This window comes from Artemia sp. Qi Xiang Cuo, chromosome 16 (assembly GCF_049724085.1).
Source record: "Artemia sp. Qi Xiang Cuo chromosome 16, ASM4972408v1, whole genome shotgun sequence".
Lineage (NCBI taxonomy): Eukaryota > Metazoa > Arthropoda > Branchiopoda > Anostraca > Artemiidae > Artemia > Artemia sp. Qi Xiang Cuo.
This window is the reverse complement of record NC_142809.1, coordinates 42,397,659-42,419,403: the sequence shown is the minus strand read 5'-3', so window position 1 is coordinate 42,419,403 and position 21,745 is coordinate 42,397,659. Positions and strand designations below refer to the sequence as shown.

The window sequence follows — 21,745 nt, the reverse complement described above, 5'->3', positions numbered from 1 at the left end:
AGTAGTTTCTTCAGGCGGGGTTGGAGCTTTTAAAACATCCCTTTTTTCGCACCATGATGCTTATTCAAACCATCCGCAGCATGTTTCTTGGAAGCTTGTATTTCGTTTTATTTTATTGCAATTTTATTGCAATTTCCATTTTATTTGTTCCACTTAATGCAGCTTCTTTGGCTATTAGTTACAAGAATTTATTAACAGTGTTGCGAAATTATGCCATAAAGCGATTCTATAAAACGAAGGATAGGGCTTGGCGTATTTTAATCTAATAACCACTTTTACGAAAAGAAAACAGAGTGTACATTTGTCTATTTTTTTTTCATAAGTCTGTGTTCCATGTTTTGTAGTTTAAGAACAATTATCTGAAACAAGGAACTTGCCTTCTTTTAGAAAATATCAGGTTCAGCCAGAATAAATTTTAACTTTTTAAAACTAATTCAAAATATTAATCAATCAAAATTAACCTTGTTCTAGTTCTGTAGAACAAAGCTGTACTGTCAGATATTCTAGTAGTTTGTGCTAGAAATTTTTCTTTAGATACCCTCTTTTACTGTTACAAAGCTACCATGACCATGATGGGAATAAATAAATAAACTATGAAGCATATTTAGCAAAAAGATGGGCATGTTGCACCTTGTTTGAAGTAGAATCACGAAAACAAATTAAATCTGTATGACTAGATTACCAAAGTGGGCCTATCAAACAGTTCGTGGTAACAAACTGTAAGTAAGGAGCGATGCAGCTCATTAGTAACTGAAACTCTAAAAACGGAATTTTGATATTAATTGATATATCAAAAGAATTGTCTTTTTATGCAGATTCCAAATACATAAAGTTCACTAATTTTAGTATTACCTTAGTAGGCCTTGAAAACCGTTCTCCCTTTGACTTGCAGGTTTTTTGTGAACAAGTAGGCATGTTCAACCCTGTTTGAAGCAGAATCATAGGCTACAAGAATTTCTGTTATGTCTCACTGGGGACACACATTGAGCCCTTGAACCCTCCAAGACGATCTCCACTTACACTTTTCAGCAAAAACGTAGGTAGGCATTTTTCAGTGATTGGTTTAAAAATTTATGATGCATCACCCTGGGCCACTGAGACATGAGAAAAATGAATTTCAGAAGCATATTCCCCTTCTCCAACCACCAGTTCATTTGGAACCTGCCAGGCAAGTAATTTTGTACCAAGGCAAGTCTGCATTCACCTGAAATCTAGTAGGAGAGCACCTACTACCAATTTTTTACTGTTTAACTTAACAGCCCATTTACTAGCAGGCTTCCATGTTTCATTGTCTGGGGATTTCTCATCAGTCATAAGATGTGGAAGCAAGACTCGCAAAAATATTCATCTTCAGTGACAAGGGGTTATATACTTATGTTGATTAGTCTACCCTCTATACATTCCATACACTTTAGTTAAAGAAATTTGCCTTCATGCAAGAGTTTATGCAATAACTACATTATGACGCAATGCAATGTAGTTTTATAATTATTAGTAGTGTTTATGTGGCAATCACTTGGGGATGGACATAGATCCAAATTGTTTTCAACAACAATTATAATATACTGACAAAAATCATCTTTTGATACAATGTAAAATATCATTAGCTTGTAGATGGAGCAATTTTATATATAACAAAACAAATGTTAGGTTTTATATTTTGAGGCAAAGTAATAAATCACCAATGCAGAATGCTGGATTCAAAAACTAAAATCCTTGAACAGGAAATGAGAAATGAGAATAAAAAATATATTCTAATATTTTTGAGGGGTTCACAATTAGAATATTTAAATATGTAATGACAAAGAGACGGGGTCAAAATGTTACTCCTGCTAAACTTGTATCTATAGAGCTAACCAAAGGTTGCTACAACATCTCACCTAGCCCTAGAATTCTAGCCTGCCTTGTGATTATACATAAATCTGGAACCAAAAAGAGGTAAAAATATAGTAAAATAGGAATATTTTTAACATTAAAATTAACGATGAAACAAAACATAATAATCCACAGAGATAAAACAGCACAAAAAGCAGCAAAGGCACATCAATCAAAATGAGAGGTAAAATACCCTTGTTAAGTAAAATTGATAAGAAAAATTACATCTTAGCTTATTGACTTACTGAAAAAATAAATCTATCAATAAATTATCATAGTGCTTCATTGACAAATTAGAAGTTTATAGTACAGAATAGCTGTATTTTCTCTCAAATTTCAGGATACTATGCTGTCAACTTTTTTGGTTTTAAATAGACAATAGATCACTAGATTAAGTGATTACAAATTACTTTATTCAGGATTTAAGAGTAACTATGATGCATATTTTGTACTTTTCCCTGTCTTGCAAATTAACAGTCTAGATTAATGCAATGATTTATCCTGGTGGAAGGTTAAAAACAATAATCACAGAATGCTCTACCCCTGACTGACTTACAGGCTTATTTACATATTTTTCTTTATGGCACAACTTAGTAATGTTCATATTGGTCGACTTAAAGTTTAAGCTTTAAGAGGCCATAAATTGGCATCACTTTAAAATACAGCTTTTGTTCCACAGGATTTCACTTAATTAAAGACAATTCTGAATGAACAATTCAGCAAAATTTCAGAATAGGTTATTGGTTAAAATGAGCATGAAAAATCAGACTATAAAAAAAGACAAGTTGATTAAAATGAACATATGTGGATATAAACAAATTATCAATTTTCATTAGCAAGACAAAGCAAAACAACCATACAAAATGCATCTATTCAATTAACAATCTAACAAATGTCAGTCTAACATGACAATAATCTGGTGTTTGACACAAGATACCTAACAAATGTGACTAACATTACTTGTACACCAAGGGGTGTGGGAGGTGTAGATATTCTCCAAGTATAAAAGTGCACACAGGGGACCCTTAACCCTCTAATTCAGTTAATTGTCAATTGCTAACATTATTTTTTATGACTTTAGTAACTCATTACCTGACATACAGGGGATAGGGGGACTCTCCCTTAAGGTTCATCAAAAGAACATCCACTCAAAACAAAGTGAAATTCCGGTGCATAACAAATTTTCTGACACATAGGTAAAATACATTTGTAGCCACATCTAGATATTGGTCTGTATGCAGCTAAATAAGGGACTTCATTCAACACTGTCATTATTTATTTAGTTGCATAGAAAATCAACAGAAGGATAGGACAGGTCTGGATTGAGGAGAAAAAGAAGTGTGTAGCCAGCCTGGTTAGTGTGTTTTGGCAATAATTCAAATCATCTAGTATCCAATACAGTCCAACTTCAACGTAAATTTCTCAAGCCTACATGTGAAGACATGGTATAACAACAGGAAAAAGACAACGGCCTTCCTGTTAAAATTACTTCCAGTGTTGTCATGTCAATCAAACTTTCACTAAGTGGCCTGCAGCCAAAATTCAGCATGGGAACATTTCTTGGCTTTATTTTTTCCACTATGCACAAATCACCCTTCCTTCTATATAAATAAAACGTATTTGTAATGGTACTACACAAACATTAAGAGGAAGGAATTCCTTTATAGGATTATTCCAAATTGTCCTCTCATTCCTAAAAAATGTATCATGTCCTCAAAACAAGTTTGTTTTATTTTTCTTTTGCCACATTATTTTCCTTCCTAGTCAATCAAACAGTCAATCAATTTCAGGTAAGTGTAAAAAAAAAGTGGACAGCTGCAGTAAATAATGGTTTCTATTTTTGTAGTCATGATGAACTGCTGAAGTAAATAAGCAAATCAAGGCAACAGTTTCCCTGTAACCTATATACTTTATCCACTTAACTTTGACAAGTAAATGTCACTGGAAGCATAACCTCATTACTTGTCACTAGCATAAAAAACCAAACTACCCCTCCCCTCCCCCCCCCCCCCCCAAAAAAATTACTAGGAATGCTTAGATTCTTATGGAAACCTATGGCTTTGGGTAAGGATTTCAACTCAAGTTATAAAATTTCTTAAACAAGCATTAGGATAGAAAAATAAATTAAACATGAAAATAACTTTCTGGCAGATTACTTTTATTAAAGGTAAAGAGAGACATCAAAAAGCTAGCTCACGAAGTCTGGTTTGCTTTCCACTAGTATTTATAATCGGTAAAAAATTGTCAAACCAAAATTTTTGTTATTTTTTGCAAGAATTTGCTTTTATGTACTTGGTAAGTGAAACTGGATCATTGGACAAATGGAAAATTTTGTTGTCTTATAGCCTTGTCTTGCATTTTTATACTTCTTGAAATTTTGTTTTAAATCTGTTAATATCTGAAGGTCCTATTTTTTTCAATTTCCCCACCAATTCACTCTTCAGCACCACATATGGAGAGCAACATATAGATCAAGTTGCCTATTTCAAATACCTTGGAAACATAAATGACAAAACTGGATGGACCACAAAATAATTATTTACAAGAATCATTCAAACTAATGGAGCCTTCAATAGACTAGGAAAATCTGACGCTCCCAGAACTTCTCTCTTCTGCTAAATCTGCAGCTTTTCAACAGTAATGTTATACCAGTTTCACCTTATGTGGCCAAAACCTGGCACCTGAGCCAGTAACAAGAGAGAATAATAATTGTTTTCTAAAACTTACATCTAAAAAGAATCCTTAAAATCCACTTGGAACAGAGGATGACTAATCAATCCATCTGCAACAAGACCAGCCAGCCTCTTGTGACAGATGTCATAAGAGATGAGAATAACATGGCCACATACTACTTATGGACAATTTCTAGCTACCCAATGCAGTGTTCACTGGTTCTGCAGTGTTCTACATGTCAATCCAACATTGGTGAGAGGACAAAGTGGCTCAGCAAGCCAACTGGAAGATGTTGACTCCTTCTTGATATCCTGAGTGTGGCACAGGCAGATCAAAGGATTTCCTCTCAAACTGCATTCAGCAAGTTCTACTCTGTCTGTAATGGTGAGAAGGTCTTTTCAAGTCCATATGAGGTGATCAGTGGTGATCCACAGGGCGTAGTATTGGGTCCTACTCTGTTTTCCATTTACATAAATGACCAGATAGAAAAAAACAGAAAACAATATTGACTCCTTTTACTGATAACTCAAAACATTTAAAGACCTGCCAACAGATTTAGCATATAATCAGACTTATCCAAAGTTCAAGCATGGCATGCAGACTGGCTGCTGGAATTTTACATATATATGTAGTGTGGTCATCTATTCTAGCAACAGCAATCCCTAGAACTTGTACATTATTTTTTACTCAAAGTAAAAAATAAAAAGCAGTAAACAAGTGGTAAAAACCATGTAGTGATCTCAATGGGCCCAGAATTGTGCAAAACAATCAAGTTGAGGCCCCAGGAACTTTTTGTTGTCCAATTGTAAACTGGTATAAGCACTTTGAGTAGACTTAAGAATTAGTTATTAGTCTCTGACTTGAACTGGTGGGACCCATTTCTTTTCATGAAGCCATAACAATTTCAACTATTTAATTATTGTGAAAACTGCAACATCACAAGATTAAAAATAACTATCATATTGACAATTTGAATGCAGACATTTTGAAATGAACATGTTTAAAATTTAAAGCAGGCTTGTTAGAACTCATGTCCCAGGATAAGGAAATGTGAAATTAGGTGAAATAGGACATATTTCAGGCAGGAAGGATGGGACTTAATAGACAGGGAGTAGGAATCAAAATGACTAAGGAAACTTTCAAGCCTACCTAGGTCTTGGAAGGTGTGAGCAATGGAATTCTAGTTACACATTTGATGAGCAGAAAGCACAAGGTATCAGCCATAGTAATACATATTACCTGTAGAACTTGCCAACATAAGGCAATAACAATCCCATTCAAATTTTCAGAGTTACATGAACAAATATACAAGGCCATAGGTAGCAATACAGTATTTTTACTATGGAACTCTAATGCCCATGCTAGTGCAAATTGGGATACAGAGGCACCAATTCATATGAATAAAGAAGGGAGGGGGGCAAGGATTTTTTTGAAGCTCAAACACTTTCTGTAGGCTGTGTGCATTGCAGATCTATTTCTGAAAGTTTTAGTTTCATATCACAAAGTTTGTCTAAGTTCACTAAAGGTCCCCTTAGGAGAAGGAAGGGATCAAAATGGAAATTAGTAGAGTAGTAATAAGTATACTTGGGAGTGCAAAAAAAATGCATTAAGTAGCATGTTCATTCATCTCTTAGCTAGCAAGTTAATCCCAACATTGGTATCATTGCAGTCTCTGGACTCTTCTGAAGAAAACACTATAATAACAAAAGAATAGTATGATTAAATTCCCTAAACAGCACTGCCAAAACATAGTGGCTGCTGGGGTGACAATTGCACCCCATCCCTCCTTTTGGTGCCAGATATAGGCGTAGCCCCAAATAATATTTCATCTACGTTTTTCATTGCTTAAATAATTATATCTTCTTGTTAATAGGAATCAAACAGATTGTGGTAACGAACTGTAAGTAAGGAATGACCAGGCTCAATAGTAACCAAAACTCTAAAAAACAGAATTTTGATACCAATTGATGCATCGAAAGAATCAGATTTTCATGCTAATTTCAAATATATAAATTTCATCAAGTTTAGTCTTACCCATCAAAAGTTAGGAGTCTGAGAAAATTCGCTTCATTTTTAAAAAAGGGGGAAACACCCTTTCCCCCTTTTGGGGAATTTTGTATTTTTGCCAGAAGAAAGCTCACGGATGCATGTTTATTTGTTTTGTTTTTTTCATGGGTGACCATATTGACCCATTGGTCCTAGAATATTGCAAGAGGGATCATTTGAACAGAACTTAAAGGTTCTAGAGCATCATTTTTCAAATTTGATAGCTGTTTTTGTACAAATTTGATTGCTGTTTTTGTACAATGAAATTATATAATAAAAAAAATGATGTAGAAACATGGATGAAAATAAAATATTTCAGGTAAAAATTAACCACTTTCAATCTAAGTTTGTATAAGGCCTAGGGCTATTTTTGGGACCATTATGGGGGGAGGGATTGTCACAAACATTACCATAAATTTCAGAAAGAGCATTACAAATCATAGGGTACCTTAACCTTAAATCATATCTTCTAGTGACTCGTAGTAGTGCTATGTGAAAAAAAACTTTCAGGAATGAACAAAGGGCTTAAAATATACCCTGGGAAAATGTAGTCAAACTACTATCTCTGTCTTTTTTTAATTCTAGGGCTCCAAAGATAGCAAACATCAAAGGTCTATTCCTACTTTAATTTTGCAAAAAAAAAAATCATTTTAGCCTACCGTAATATTGGGTTTTCTATCTTTTTTTATTGGCTCTAGTTTCAAAAAAGCAATTTGTACTTTTTCAGTAGAATTTTAAGCCTTATCTAGTTGCTTTTTTTATACATTGATAAAATAGATTTACAAAACCTTATAAATCTGGACTGATCAAAGATTGAGACTAAAAACAGTTTTCTTTTGCCTCACCTCACTTGACTATTAAAAAGGGCACTAGGCCTTTTGATTTCCAATCGAATGAGCCCTTTTGGAAACGACAACGCTTTCTATAAACACCTTATATGCCCCCAGGGCATAAATTACAACCCTTCCCCTAAGGTCTGTTAGGGTGGTTGTTATCCTCTAAGACTTAATTTCCAGAATTTTGAACTACATTAAACAACATTACTATCTCAAAATTATTATTGGATGCGTTTTGTCAAGTGGAGGGCTTGAGAGGTGCTGTAGTCACTCTCCAATCCTTTTCAACTATTAAAAATGGCCCAAGCTCTTTCAATTTCGAATCAAATGAGCTCATTCGATGTATCTACGACAAACTTTTCAATAAAAGTCATATAAGCAACCTGGGCACAACTTGCACCCCTGGCCCTGAGTGCTGGGGGGGGGGGTTGTTATCCTCAAAGACCTAATTTACAGAACTTTCTACTACACTGAACAAAATGGCTATCTGAAAATTTTGATTGGACGTGTTCGGAGGAATGGTGGGCGTGAGAGGGGGGTTAGTTACCCTCCCATCGCTTCCGACTATTACAAAGGGCACTAGCCCTCTCATTTTCCAATAGAATGAGACCCTTTTGAAGTTTTTACGACAACTCTATCTATAAGAACCTTATATGCCCCCAGGGCAGAACTTACAACCTTTGCCCATGGGGCTCTGGGGGGTTTGTCATCCTTAAATACATAATTTCAAAACCTTTCAACTACGTTGAACAAAATGGCTATCTCTAAACTTTGATTGAATGTTTTTGGGGAAATGGTGGGCGTAAAAGGGGGTTAATTACTCTCCACTCACTTTCGACTATTAAAAAGGGCAATTTCAATTTCAAATCAAGCACTTTTTGAAATTTCTATACCAACTTTCTATATAAACTTTATATGCCCCCAGTTCATAACTTATAACCCTTGCACTGAGGGCTCTGAGGATTTATCATCCTAAAAGGCCTAATTTCAAGAACTTTCAACTACGTTGAATAAAATAGCTATTTAAAATATTAATTGGATGTGTTATGAGAAAATATCGGCGTGAGAGGGGGGTTAGTTTCCCTCAAATCACTTTCGACTATTAAGAAGTGCACTAGCCCTTTGAATTTCCAATCGAATGAGCCCTTTTTCTGGTTTCTACGACAAAGCTTTCAATAAAAACCTTATATTTTAGCAGGGCACAACTTTCAATGCCTATCATGACGACTGTGGGGGAACTGTTCTGCTCGAAGGTAAAATTTGCAGACCTTTACCATTCGTGGAACAAAACAACTGTCTCGAGATCCTTCTTGGGTATTTTTGGGGAAATGGTGGGCGTGGACGGGGTGTTAGTTGCTTCCCAATCACTTTCGACTATTAAAAAGGGTACTAGCCATTTCGATTTCCAATCGAATGAGCCCTTTTTGAAGTATCTACGACAACGCGTTACATAAAAACCTTATATGCCCCCTGGGCATAACTTACAACCCTTGCCCTGAGGGCTGTGGGGGGGGGGCTTGTCATCCTCAAAGACCTAATTTCCAAACCTATGCTGAATAAAATGGCTAACTCAAACTTTTGTTTGGGGAAAAGGTGGGCGCGAGAGGCGGATTAGTTGCCCTCTAATCACTTTCGACTATTAAAAAGGGCACTAGCCCTTTGAATTTCCAATCGAATGAGCCTTTTTTGAAGCTTCTACAACAACACCTTCTATATAAAAAAAAACCGTATATGCCCCCAGGGCATAAATTACAACCCTTGCCCTAAGGGCTGTGGGGAACTGTCCTCGAAAACATAATTTCCATCTGGAAATCAACTACGCTGAACAAAATGGCTATCTCAAAATTTTGATTGGATGTGTTTCGGGAAATGGTGGGCATGGAAGGGGTGTTAGTCGCCTTCCAATCACTTTCGACTATTAAAAAGGGCACAAGCCACTCCAATTTCCAATTGAATGAGCCCTTTTCGAAGTTTCTACAACAACTTCTTCGATACGAAGTGCCCTGCTCTAAAGGAAAAAATTAATAAATAATACATTGTTCCAACATCTTTCTTATATGCCCCCAGGGCGTAACTTAAAACCCTTAGCCTGAGGGTTGTGGGAGAGTGTCCTCCTCTTTATTTAGTCCCCGTTTCTTGTCTCGTTCTCGAATGTCCCCGTTCTTTACTTAGGTAGCGGAATCGCACTGCCTATGATTTATACAACAACTTTCTAAATAAACCTTATATGCCCCCGGGGCATAACTTACAACCCTTGCACTGAGGGCTCTGAGGGGGTTATCATCCTAAAAGACCTAATGCCTTCATGCCTAATGCCTAAGCTCAAAAAGCCTATGCCTTCCCAAGGCTAGAACATAAGTTGCACTTTACTGAAAAAAATACAAATGAATGTGCATTGTCAGTTTAATATACATTTACTGATATTTAGTAATCAGCCCTTTTGAAGTTTCTATGACAACACTTTCAATAAAAACCTTATATGCCCCCAGGGGATAAATTACAACCCACGCCCTGAGGGCTGGATGGGGGGGTTGTCATCCTCACAGACCTAATTTCCAGAATTTTCTACTACGTTGAAAAAGATGACTATCTGAAAATTTTGATTGGATGTGTTTGAGGTAATGGTGGGCGTGAGGGAGGGGTTAGTTCCCATCCAATCACTTTCAACTATTAAAAAGGGCACTATCCCTCTCAATTTCCAATTCAATGAGCCCCTTTTGAAGTTTTTACGACAATTCTATCACTAAAAACCTTATATGCCCCCAGGGGATAGCTTACAACCTTTGCCCTGTGGACTCTGGGGGGTTTGCCATCCTTAAATACATAATTTTAAGAACTTTCAACTACGTTGAACAAAATAGCTATCTCTAAACTTTGATTGAATGTGTTTGGGGATATGGAGGGCGAGAGAGGGGGGTTAATTATTCTCCGCTCACATTCCATTATTAAAAAGGGCAATTTTAATTCCAAATCAAATGAGCCCCTTTTGAAATTTCTACAACTTTCTATATAAACTTTAAATGCCCCCAGGGTATAAACTACATCCCTTGCACTGAAAGCTCTGATGGGGTTTTTATCCTAAAAGGCCTAATTTCCAGAACTTTTGACTACGTTGAACAAAATGGATATCTCAAAATTTTGATTGGATGTGTTTGGGGAAATGGTGGGTGTGAGAGTCAATGGTGGGTTAGTTGCCCATTTCAATAAAAACCTTATATATGCCCCCAGGGATAACTTATAACCCTCGCCCTGAAGACTATGGGGAGAGTGTCCTGCTCAAAGGTATAATTTCCTGAACTTTAAACTTTGTGGAACAAAATGGCTATCAAGAAATTTTGATCAGATATGTTTGGGGAAATGGTGGGCGTGGAAGGGGTGTTTGCTGCCTTCCAATCACTTTCGACTATTAAAAAGGGCACTAGCCATTTCAATTTCCAACAAAATGAGTCATTTTTGAAGTTTCTACGACGACGCGTTCAGTAAAAGCCTTATATGCCCCCACGGCATAACTTACAACCCTTGCCTTGAGGGGCAGTGTCCTCCTCAAAAACATAATTTCTATCTGGAAATCCAAAACACTGAATAAAATGGCTATCTGAAAATTGTTATTGTGTTTGGAAAAAGGTGGGCGAGAGAGGGAGGCTAGTTGCCTTCAAATCACTTTCGACTATTAAAAAGGGCACTAGACCTTTGAATTTCCAATTGAATGAGCCCTTTTTCAAGTTTCTACATCTAAGATTTCAATAAAAACTTATATGCCCCCAGGGCATGACTTATAACCCTTGCTCTGAAGACTGTGGGGGAGTGTCCTGCTCAAAGGTATAAGTTCCTGAACTTTAACTGCATGGAACAAAATGGCTATCCCAAAATTTTGATTGGATGTGTTTGGGGAAATGGTGGGCATGGAAGGGGTGTTAGTTGCCTTCCAATTACTTTTGACTATTAAAAAGGGCACAAGTCATTTCAGTTTCTAATCAAATGAGCCCCTTTTGAACTTTCTATGACAACGTGTTCTATAAAAACTTTATATGCCCCCAGGGTATAACCTACAACCCTTGTCCTGAGGGCTGTGAGGAGGTGGTCATCCTCAAAGACCTAATTTCCAGAACTTAAAACTATGTTGAACAAAATGGCTATCTCAAAATTTTGATTGGATGTGTTTGGGAGAATGATGGGCGTGGGGGGGGGGGGGGCTAGTGGCCCACCAATCCCTTTCGACTATTAAAAAGGGTACTAGCCCTTTGATTTCCAATCGAATGAACCTGTTTTGAAGTTTCTATGACAAGGCCTTCTATAAAAACCTTATATGTCCACAGGCCATAACTTAAAACCCTTGCCCTGAGGGTTGTGAGGGAGTGTCCTCCTCAAAAACATATTTTCTATCTGGAAATCAACTACGGTGAACAAAATGGCTATCTCAAAATTTTGATTGAATGTATTTGGGGGAATGAGGGGTGTGGGGGGGGCTAGTTGCCCTCCAATCACTTTTGACTATTAAAAAAGGGTACTAGCTCTTTAAATTTCCAATCAAATGAGCTTGTTTTGAAGTTTCTACAACAACGCCTTCTATAAAAACCTTATTGCCCCCAGGGCATAACTTAAAACCCTTGTCCTGAGGGTTGTGGGGGAGTGTCCTCCTCAAAACATATTTTCTATCTGGAAATCAACAATGCTGAACAAAATGGCTATCTCAAAATTTTGATTGGATGTGTTTGGGGGAATGATGGGCGTGGGGGGGGGGGGGGAATGGGCTAGTTGCCCTCCAATCCCTTTTGACTAATAAAAAGGGCACTAGCCACTCCAATTTCCAATCAAATGAGCCCTTTTCGAAGTTTCTACAACAACTCCTTCAATATGAAGAGCCCAGGTGGAGAAAAAACTCATTGTGCCCACATTGTTCCCCAGGGCATAACTTACAACCCTTGTCCTGAGGGCTGTGAGGAGGTTGTCATCCTCAAAGACCTAATTTCCAGAAGTTAAAACTACGTTGAACAAAATGGCTATCTCAAAATTTTTATTGGATGTGTTTGGGGGAATGATGGGCGTGGGGGGGAGCTAGTTGCCCTCCAATCACTTTCGACTATTAAAAAGGGTACTAGCCCTTCGAATTTCCAATTGAATGAGCCTGTTTTGAAGTTTATACGACAACGCCTTCTATAAAAACCTTATATGCCCCCAGGGCATAACTTAAAACCCTTGCCCTGAGGGTTGTGGGGGGAGTGTCCTCCTCAAAAACACATTTTCTATCTGGAAATCAACTACTCTGAACAAAAAGGCTATCTCAAAATTTTGATTGGATGTGTTTGGGCGAATGATGGGCATGGGGGGGCTAGTTGCCCTCCAATCACTTTTGACTATAAAAAAGGGTACTAGCTCTTTGAATGTCTAATCAAATGAGCCTGTTTTGAAGTTTCTACAACAACACCGTCTATAAAAACCTTTATGCCCCCAGGGCATAACTTAAAACCCTTGCCCTGAAGGTTGTGGGGGAGTTTCCTCCTAAAAAAACATATTTTCTATCTGGAAATCAACTACGCTGAACAAAATGGCTATCTCCAAATTTTGATTGGATGTGTTTGTGGGAATGATGGGTGTGGGGGGGGGAGGGGTTAGTTGCCCTCTAATAACTTGTGACTATTAAAAAGGGCACTAGTCACTCCAATTTCCAATCGAATGAGCCCTTTTCGAAGTTTCTACAACAACTCCTTCAATACAAAGTGCCCGGGTGGAGAAAAAACACATTGTGCCCACATCATTCTTTACTTAGGCAGCGCTAGCGCACTGCCTATGATATCGGTTTAAGTTATAGATAGATAATTTATTGAGCTGCTAGGCCATACACAAACATTACAATGATTATATAAGACAACAGCCAGCATACACTTAAATAAATGGTATAACTACTAGCAACAAACAATAACCTTAAGCCCATTATTTTTATCTTTTTGAACCCTCTTTTATAAATCCAGTCACTGCTATAATCATCACCCAAGAAAAAACACTTCCCCATCTCCTAAATACTTCAATCTCAAATCTGAAAGCCCCTGGCACACCATCAAAAAATAGAGCAAATTTTCTTCCTCCATACCATATAAAGAGCAAGTATAACATAATCTCAGGCCCTGAACATTTCTTTCAAATACTGTTAATCTACTTTTTAAGGGCAAACCTGGAACCACAGACACAAGCTTTCTGGTGGCAAATTCAGCTTAAAATAATATTCTAGTCCAAAAGACTCTTTTATCTTAGAATACTGGTGCAAGATTTCAGATTTTCGAATCTGTTCATGCCAGAGTTGGATCTCTTGATCCTCCTTAACATGTTTTAGCTCTTAATAAATTTCCTCTGGATTGCCTGTTGGACCAAGACCTTTATTCCAAGTGTATGAAAGTCTGGCTTTATCAATGAGGGCTTTAACATGGAACAGCCATGATCTTTTTCTACCTTGCTGCAATAATTCAAAATATGCAGCTTTCATGAGCCTCTCATCTGGTAGTTGGATAATTTTCAGCCAAAATTTTACTACTTGTAGTATCCTTTCCTTGTGCAGCGAAAACAAACCTAGATCTCCCTTAAGAGCCTGTGTATGAGTTGTAGCATGTACCCTAACCAATCTATTATAATATTGTAGTTGAACCATTTCTAATTGCAGGATCACCTCATATCCCCAAAGCTCCACACCATAATGAATAGTAGGACGAATTTACGATTGAAACAAAAACTTATACATTTTAATATTTTTAATTTCATTTAAAGCTGAATTCCTTAAAACTGCTGAAGAAACCGCTTTACCTCTACCCACCATCTCTTTCACATGATTCTTCCAATTTCCTTTATTATTTAATACAAACCCTAAATACTTAAAAGTTGTACTTTTTTTCAACTCAATACCCTTAAATAAAAATTTATCATTATTTTTATTTGTCCCAAAAACTACAATTTCAGTCTTTTGGATATTTAATATCATTTTCTTTTTTTCCGAATAAACATCTAATATGTTCAATAATATTTGCAAATCTTTGGTGCTTCTAGCTATCAGCACTGCATCATCCGCAAATAACAACAGAGACAAAGCTAAATTTCCTAAACTCACTGTTGGTGCCCATTTTTCCTCAAAAAACTCAACAATATCATTAATATATAAACAAAATAGCCTCGGTGACAAGGTGCTACCCTGTTTAACTCCTACCTCATAACTAAATAAATCCAAAAATCCTTTCTTTGCTACCTTAACCATTCCTCTTGTTAGCCTATACATATCAGTCCTATCCTCAACAATTCTAAAAACAAAATCCTATCAACACTATCAAATGCTCTCTCAAAATCTATGAAAGCTACCAATAAATTACTCTTATCTCTACTATACTTTTCTATCAACGCCTTAAGTACAAATACCTTGTCAACTCTGCTATATCCTTCCCTGAATCCACCTGGTTCCTGACAAATTATTCGATTCTTCTTTAACCAATTAGCTAGTCTATTATCAATCAATTTTTCTAGAATCTTACTTAAACATGGTACCAGAGCTATAGGCCTATAATTGCAATGTAACATTAGATTCCCTTTTTTAAACAATGGTAATATTAAAGACATCTTCCATCCTGAAAACCAAATTCCTGATGAAAGCACACTATTAAATAGCAGTATAAAAATTGGCATAAATAAACTTGAAAACTTTTTATATAAACAAGTTGGAATTCCATCCATTCCAGGAGCTGTTCCTCCATCCAATTTCCTTAACATATGTGCAACCTCCTCAAAAGGTAATTATATTCCTCTCAAATATTCCCAAATTTTTCATGACACACTTACTAAGATCTCCTTCCTATTAACTAGTGAAATGTTCTGGCCAGCTATTTAGATCTGGTATTCACTCTGGCGCTTTTCCTTGTCTTTGGTTTACCCTTCTCCAAAATTCCTTCATATTACTCTCCAAATAAAAACAGCTCATTTACTTGATTTGATGTGTATTAAAATCTCTTTTCTTTACTTTTATTAATCTCTTATGGCATCTGCTAACCTCACAAAACCTAACCAATAGTGTTGCTTTCTCAATCTCATTTCTAGCTTGCTTTACCCAATTTAGGGCCTCTGCTAACAAGTTTTTACTACTTAAGCAATCAAGGTCACAAAAACTTTCACTAACTGGTTTTATTGAACTCAATACTGGCGCTGATAGCTCCAGTAATAACGTATTAAAATTAGCTTCTAATTCATCACTAGAATCACTACTTAACCTTAGCTGCTCTAGTCTCCGACAAACCTGCCCTTTACTAAATATAGCACTTAATGCATTCTGTTTGCTCTCACTCCACTCTCTCTTTAGCTGTCTACTTGGTGAAGTATACCTAAACTGCAAAGAACTATATTCATTAACTCAACACTCAAGGCCTAAGCTTAACTTAATTGGTAGGTGGTCAGACAACTGAATATTCAAAGCTTCAACATTCAGTGATTCCACATCCAAACAAAGGTCAACCAAAACATAATCAACAATACTAGGCCTTAGACCCAAAATGCAAGTATAATCACCCCTTGACTTATCCACCCTAAACCTCCCATTTCCAATCCCAACTCCAACCTCCGAACAAAGTGCCAGGAGTTTTCTACCCCAAACATTAACTTTTCTTTTATCATCCATGCTCTTTCTTGGGATCCTATACATATGAGGAACAACATCATAAATGGACAATTTATGTCCCATAATTTTATGGGACATAAATTTACTACAAAAACTGTAGATTCTTTTCCTAATATAGACCATGTATCCTCCGCAGTATATGAGCTAGATTGCAGTGGGACATAAGCTGCAAAAACCAACAATTTCAGACCTGAGTGACATACCAATCTAATGCAAACAAGGTTTTCTGATTCACTTTTCAGCTTATTAAAAGTCAAAAAAAAAAAATTTCTTTAAAAGCACTGGTAAGATACCACCATAATGCTGGGAGTTCCTTGACACAGAATGGGCAACATGCTTGGTTATGAAACCACATCTGGCACTTCATCACCACTGTGCCATAACTCTACTAACACAACAAAATCAAATTTTGCTATTTCAAGTTCCACTTCACTTTTTTTATTCCTTAGTCCTTGAACAGTCCAAGACACAAACTTGACCACATTTTCTCATGTATGGCCTGCATACCGTTAATTTGTGTTTAAACTTTGATCAGCTGCAAGATTGAATGGTGTCCATCCTGTAGTAATATTTACATGTGTTATATGTTGAGCTTCCTATATTACCACAATACAGACTACCACCACTAGTATCACCTCTTCCCCAGCCACCACAAACATTTTTTGGAGGATTCCTCAGTAGATCATCAGGACTGATTATTTCTGCACTCTTGGTTGCTGGGGCATAGCTTGCACATCCACAACTGTACTGGTATCACTGTCTTCACTACTGGAATTTTCTCCCCCCAAACTTTCAAAGTAGGGCTGATTTACTGCAACAGAAGGTGAGGGTGGTGATGCTCTACTAGGAGCTTGGCCAACACTAGCATTTTTAGCCTGAGAAGCCTGGCTTACAATGCTTTCTAAAACTTTCCCAACTGCCCAATTGTACATAAATGTTCACCCTTCAATGAACAGCTTGGTGCCTCTGAGCAATGGCCTTAAATGCCTATGGGCTTTCCTTTGTGTGTAGGTATAATTGGGAGCAACTTTAACTCCAAACATCCTCAAAGGTCCATTATTATTAAGATATAATTGTGCACCACTCTACCACTTTAAACTTGATTACCACCAGTCCAGTAGCACCCAATTGATAAACAGCCTCAATTGCATAACTTGCTATATCAAGAGATTGAAATACCTGTTTAAATAGTTCCATGACTTCCTCCTTTAATATTTTACCAGGCTGCTGTGATGGTATAAAATCATACAAAATAAGATTTCCCCTCCTCAATTCTGCTTCCAACAAATCCACTCTGTGATTTGTTGCCAACAAATGTTCAGTCATAGCACTCATCTCTCTTGTCATTTTCTCAGGCTTGAGATAATTGTACTCATACCCAGCTAACTTCCTGCAGTTTCTAAAACATCCAAAGACAATTTCGGTAGAAGATTCAACTTAAAACTTATCTCCTGGAGATGTTGGCTCATTGCTGCTGCTTCTATTGCATTTGCTTCATCAAATGCACTAATATTCAAAAATCCTTGTGTACTTGTTCACTGTGTGTTTTGCATTTTTTGTGGAAAAAATCACTTGCAAATTGCAATACAACACACCAATCCAAAGAATAGTCCAATATCAAAGTCAAAGGATAATCAAGTTTTTTCACTGGTTGCAATATATCACTGCAAATTGCAATACAAAATGCCAATCCAAAGAATAGTCAAATATCAAAGTCCAAGGATAATCAAGTTTGTTCACAAGTTGTAATATTAATTACAATTATGTTTACTGAAGAAAAGTCAATTGCACAACAAATCTCACCTGTAATGTAATCTGTTTAGTTGAAGAAACCAGTTCTTTATTGTTCAGAGACTATAAAATATCCATTTTCAAGCTAGGTGTTCACTGAATGAATGCTAATGAAACACTGATGCTAGTGATTATTGCATATGCTGATGATGTCCTTTTAGTTGAATTTCTGTAAGCTGTCTCCTCTACTTTGTGATATTGGCCTATCTGTTAATATAGGAAAGTGTGAGTTTATGTGCTTTAATAGTAGAACTTCTGTATCTCCACTAAACATTGGTTCAATTTCATTACCTTGTTTGGATATTATTAAGTGGTTTGGTATATCATTTTGCCAATCTATTTCTGAAACTTGCTCTGGGTTGGTTGCTAATGCATTAAAAAATATTTGTGTGTTGTATGGTAAGATATCTCCAAATCAAGGGCATTATAACCATAAGGGTCTAGCTTGGCCTTATAATAATTTTTGCTCTCCAGGAGTAAATTTCCTATCTGGATTCCACCATCTGCTGAGAAAAATAGATCTATGGAGACTTAGAAGGGGTTACTTTAGATACTGTAAATATCTGATGTATTTACCTGGCCATTTCAGAAATAGAAATATTGTATCCCATTGTGGTGGCATTGATGGTTGCATGTGACTGGTCAGTGTGGCTTCTAATATGATTACAAATACTTGTAATGTTATTTCTCTCATCAACCCCCTAGTTTGCTTTTTTCATCATGGTATCAGTTAAATTATATTTTTGTTGCTTTTTATTTGTTTTCATATTGATGTTGTTATTTTTTTTTCTTTTGTATTTACTCTGTAGTGCCATTTCTAATTTTCATTTGGGTTATAAATAAATTAAATTGTTTACAAACAGATTTGGGCAATATATTTGCAAATTAAGGGGGGGGGGGGGGGGTAAAGCATTGCAAATATTAAATATGTTTAATACATATATTAAACCAGACAGATACCCATTTATAGGCTAATGGTTTATTAACATAATTACAAGAATTACATGTTACAATTAACTCTTTTTGTCTTTGGCAAATCCCATGATTGTAATTTTAACACTCATATTAGATCACCTGTTACACTCAATTCCACTGAAACAACTGTTTTAGTACCAGTTCAATATATGTCTCACCTGTTTCACTGTTAGCATTAACCAAACTTGGAGTTTTTAGAGGTGTCCACATAATAGGGGTGTTTTTTCACTCATCAATGTGCTAAGATCTTACACCTTTTGTCAGAAAACGCTTAAAAGGGAAATCTTTGAACAAAGATCTTACATCTTTGGTTGTTTTGTGCAAATGTCTTTCATCATTCTGCTCTGATCAGCAGTCTGAGAACAATGACAAGTAGATCATCAAAGTTCTCTCATCATTGTTCTATATGGCAGAACAGTGGCAGTCTTGTCACTTTTGGCTAGCATCAGTGAGCTGTGAGATCTTAGAACAAAGATGAGTTAAAAAACGATAATCTTTACAGAAAGATGTAAGATCTTATATGTAATATCTTAGTGCTAAAAAACAGGCCTAATGGGAAAGTACCAGATTTTGCAATGTTTTACTTTTATAGCCCACAGATTTTTAAAGGTTGGGACCCTCTAGAGGGAGAAGGAGTGGAGGTAGGAGCTTCAAAATTGCCTACCTTCCTAGGACATACTTTAGCCTGTAGGGTAAAGTTCTACCAAATCATATTATTGAGTTAGAAATAAAGTGAATACACCATTTGATGCCTTTTTTTATGCTGATTATGAATATAATAATCATTTCTATTGGAAATGAATTTCAGCCCCCCCCCTATATATACCTAACCTAACCCTGAATTGGCATATATAGGGGGGGGGGGCTGAAATTCATTTCCAATAGAAATGATTATTATATTTGTAATCAGCATAAAAAAGGCATCAAATGGTGTATTCACTTTAGTCCTAACTCAATAGCCTAATATGATTTGGTAGAACTTTACAGCCTGTAGAACCATCCCTGAAATTTTCATTTTCCTAACCTAGCCCCTTTCAAAAATAGCCAAAAGTTGCTAAAGTAGAATTTTACCCACAACTTTGCTCACTCCCAATTTATAAGGTTTTAAAGATATGCAAATACATTTCCTAAATTTTGAAAAAAAAACATTGATATGGCTTAAAATTCTTCTCAAATAACAGGAATTGCATTTTGAGAACTAAAGCCAGAAAAAAAGAAACTGATGATTGAAAATTAAGGTAAAATGTTGTTTTGCAAAATTTCAATAGGTATAGACCTGTCATGTGGGCATATTTCAGAACCCTCTAGAGGGAGAAGGAGCAGAGGTAGCCTAGGTACTTCAGTAAATTTTTACCAAATCATATTATTGAGTTTCAAATAAAGTGAATATACCATTTGATGCCTTTTTTTATTCTGATTACAAATATAACAATCATTTCTATCAGAAATAAATTTTAGCCCCCCCCCCCCGATGTATGCCAATTCTGGGCATATATTTCTACATTAGAGGGGGGGGTGGGGGTAAAGTTTAAGCTTACCTCCAATTTACAACAGAAACAAAATTTGCCCCCCCCCCCCCTAATGTCCAAATATATACTCTGATTGGGCATATATAGGGGGGGGGGGCTAAAATTCATTTCAAATAGAAATGATTAGGCCTATTATATTCATAATCAGCATAAAAAAAGGCATTGAATGGTGTATTCACTTTATTCCTAACTCAATAGGCCTAATATGATTTGGTATTTATTTAGGCTACCTTGTTTCCTTCTCAATGGGCTAGCCCCTAATCTAGACCTAGGATATCATGGAATCATGTTTCCTTTAAGAAAGCCTGCATATTAGGCCAGTGCTACATTAGGCTATGCTATTAGCTTATCTGAACATCAATAAATTTACTATCATTTTCTAAGGCCTACCCTAACCCAACTGATTGAAAGAAAGGCTGAAAGTGAGCTTATAAAATCAGAGTAGGATAAAACATACTTTAAATAAATAAAATCAGAGGCTTCGACTGTAATCAGGTAGCCTTACTGAGTTTTTAGGCTAGTCAAGGAAAGAATAGGCCTAAGCCTAAAGTAGCCCAGCATAGACAAACAGGCCTACATAAAAATGACAATGTTTCTAAGTTATAAAAACCAATATCCTGAATTTACTAACCTGAGGGGACAGAAAACATAACTTAGAAACAAACAAATAAACACTAAACTCTCGGCCCACACCCACTCAATCATACAGCAAAAGCAAGACAATACTTTCAATATGGCGAATGTTTGGTGTTTGGGTTTATGTTATGAAAGTGATGGAAACGATTTCGTCTACGATAGATTGCCGTTACTTCACAAATCCCACACCTGATATTGTAGTTACAATTATTGATTATGATCAATAAAATTACCAAGGTGACAGATATAACAACAGTCTTTATCAGACTTTTCAATATTCGTATAAGTTTGTGAAATTGCAGATTCAAGACAAAATACTTAAGACCAATGGTGGTTTTAGCCGTGGGCAGCTGACCCCAGTTTCTCTGACATTAAACCCCATTTATTTTATATTTTTATACTCCAGGTGTATACATTGCCCCCCCCCTCCAGATTATTAGGCCTAAAATTGCTAGAGCTTAAGACTGCCGGAAACTTGATTTGTAATAACCTAGTGTGGACCTTGGGATTAATTAAATAAAAAAAACAAGTTTTTTAAACTGAAAATAAGGAGCGACATTAAAACTTAAAAGGAACAGAAATTATTCCGTATATGAAAGGGGTTGTGCCCTCCTCAACGCCTCGCTCTTCACGCTAAAGTTTGACTTTCTCACAACTCTTTTTTTTAAACAATAAAAACTTTAGCGTAAAGAGCGAGGCGTTGAGGAGGGCACAGCCCCTTTCATATACGGAATAATTTCTGT

General features: G+C 36.3%; 1 protein-coding gene across 1 annotated transcript in view; it reads right to left on the bottom strand.

Annotated features, from left to right (window-relative positions):
- The window catches only part of AGO1 (protein argonaute-1), an 83,858-nt gene extending 62,738 nt beyond the window's left edge, over window positions 1-21,120 (bottom strand). Inside the window, exon 1 of the mRNA XM_089102715.1 lies at window positions 20,998-21,120. Coding sequence (XP_088958841.1) covers window positions 20,998-21,016 — 19 coding nt within the window. The 5' untranslated portion in view covers window positions 21,017-21,120. The remainder of the gene's footprint in view (window positions 1-20,997) is intronic.
- Between the last annotated feature and the right edge of the window lie 625 nt (window positions 21,121-21,745).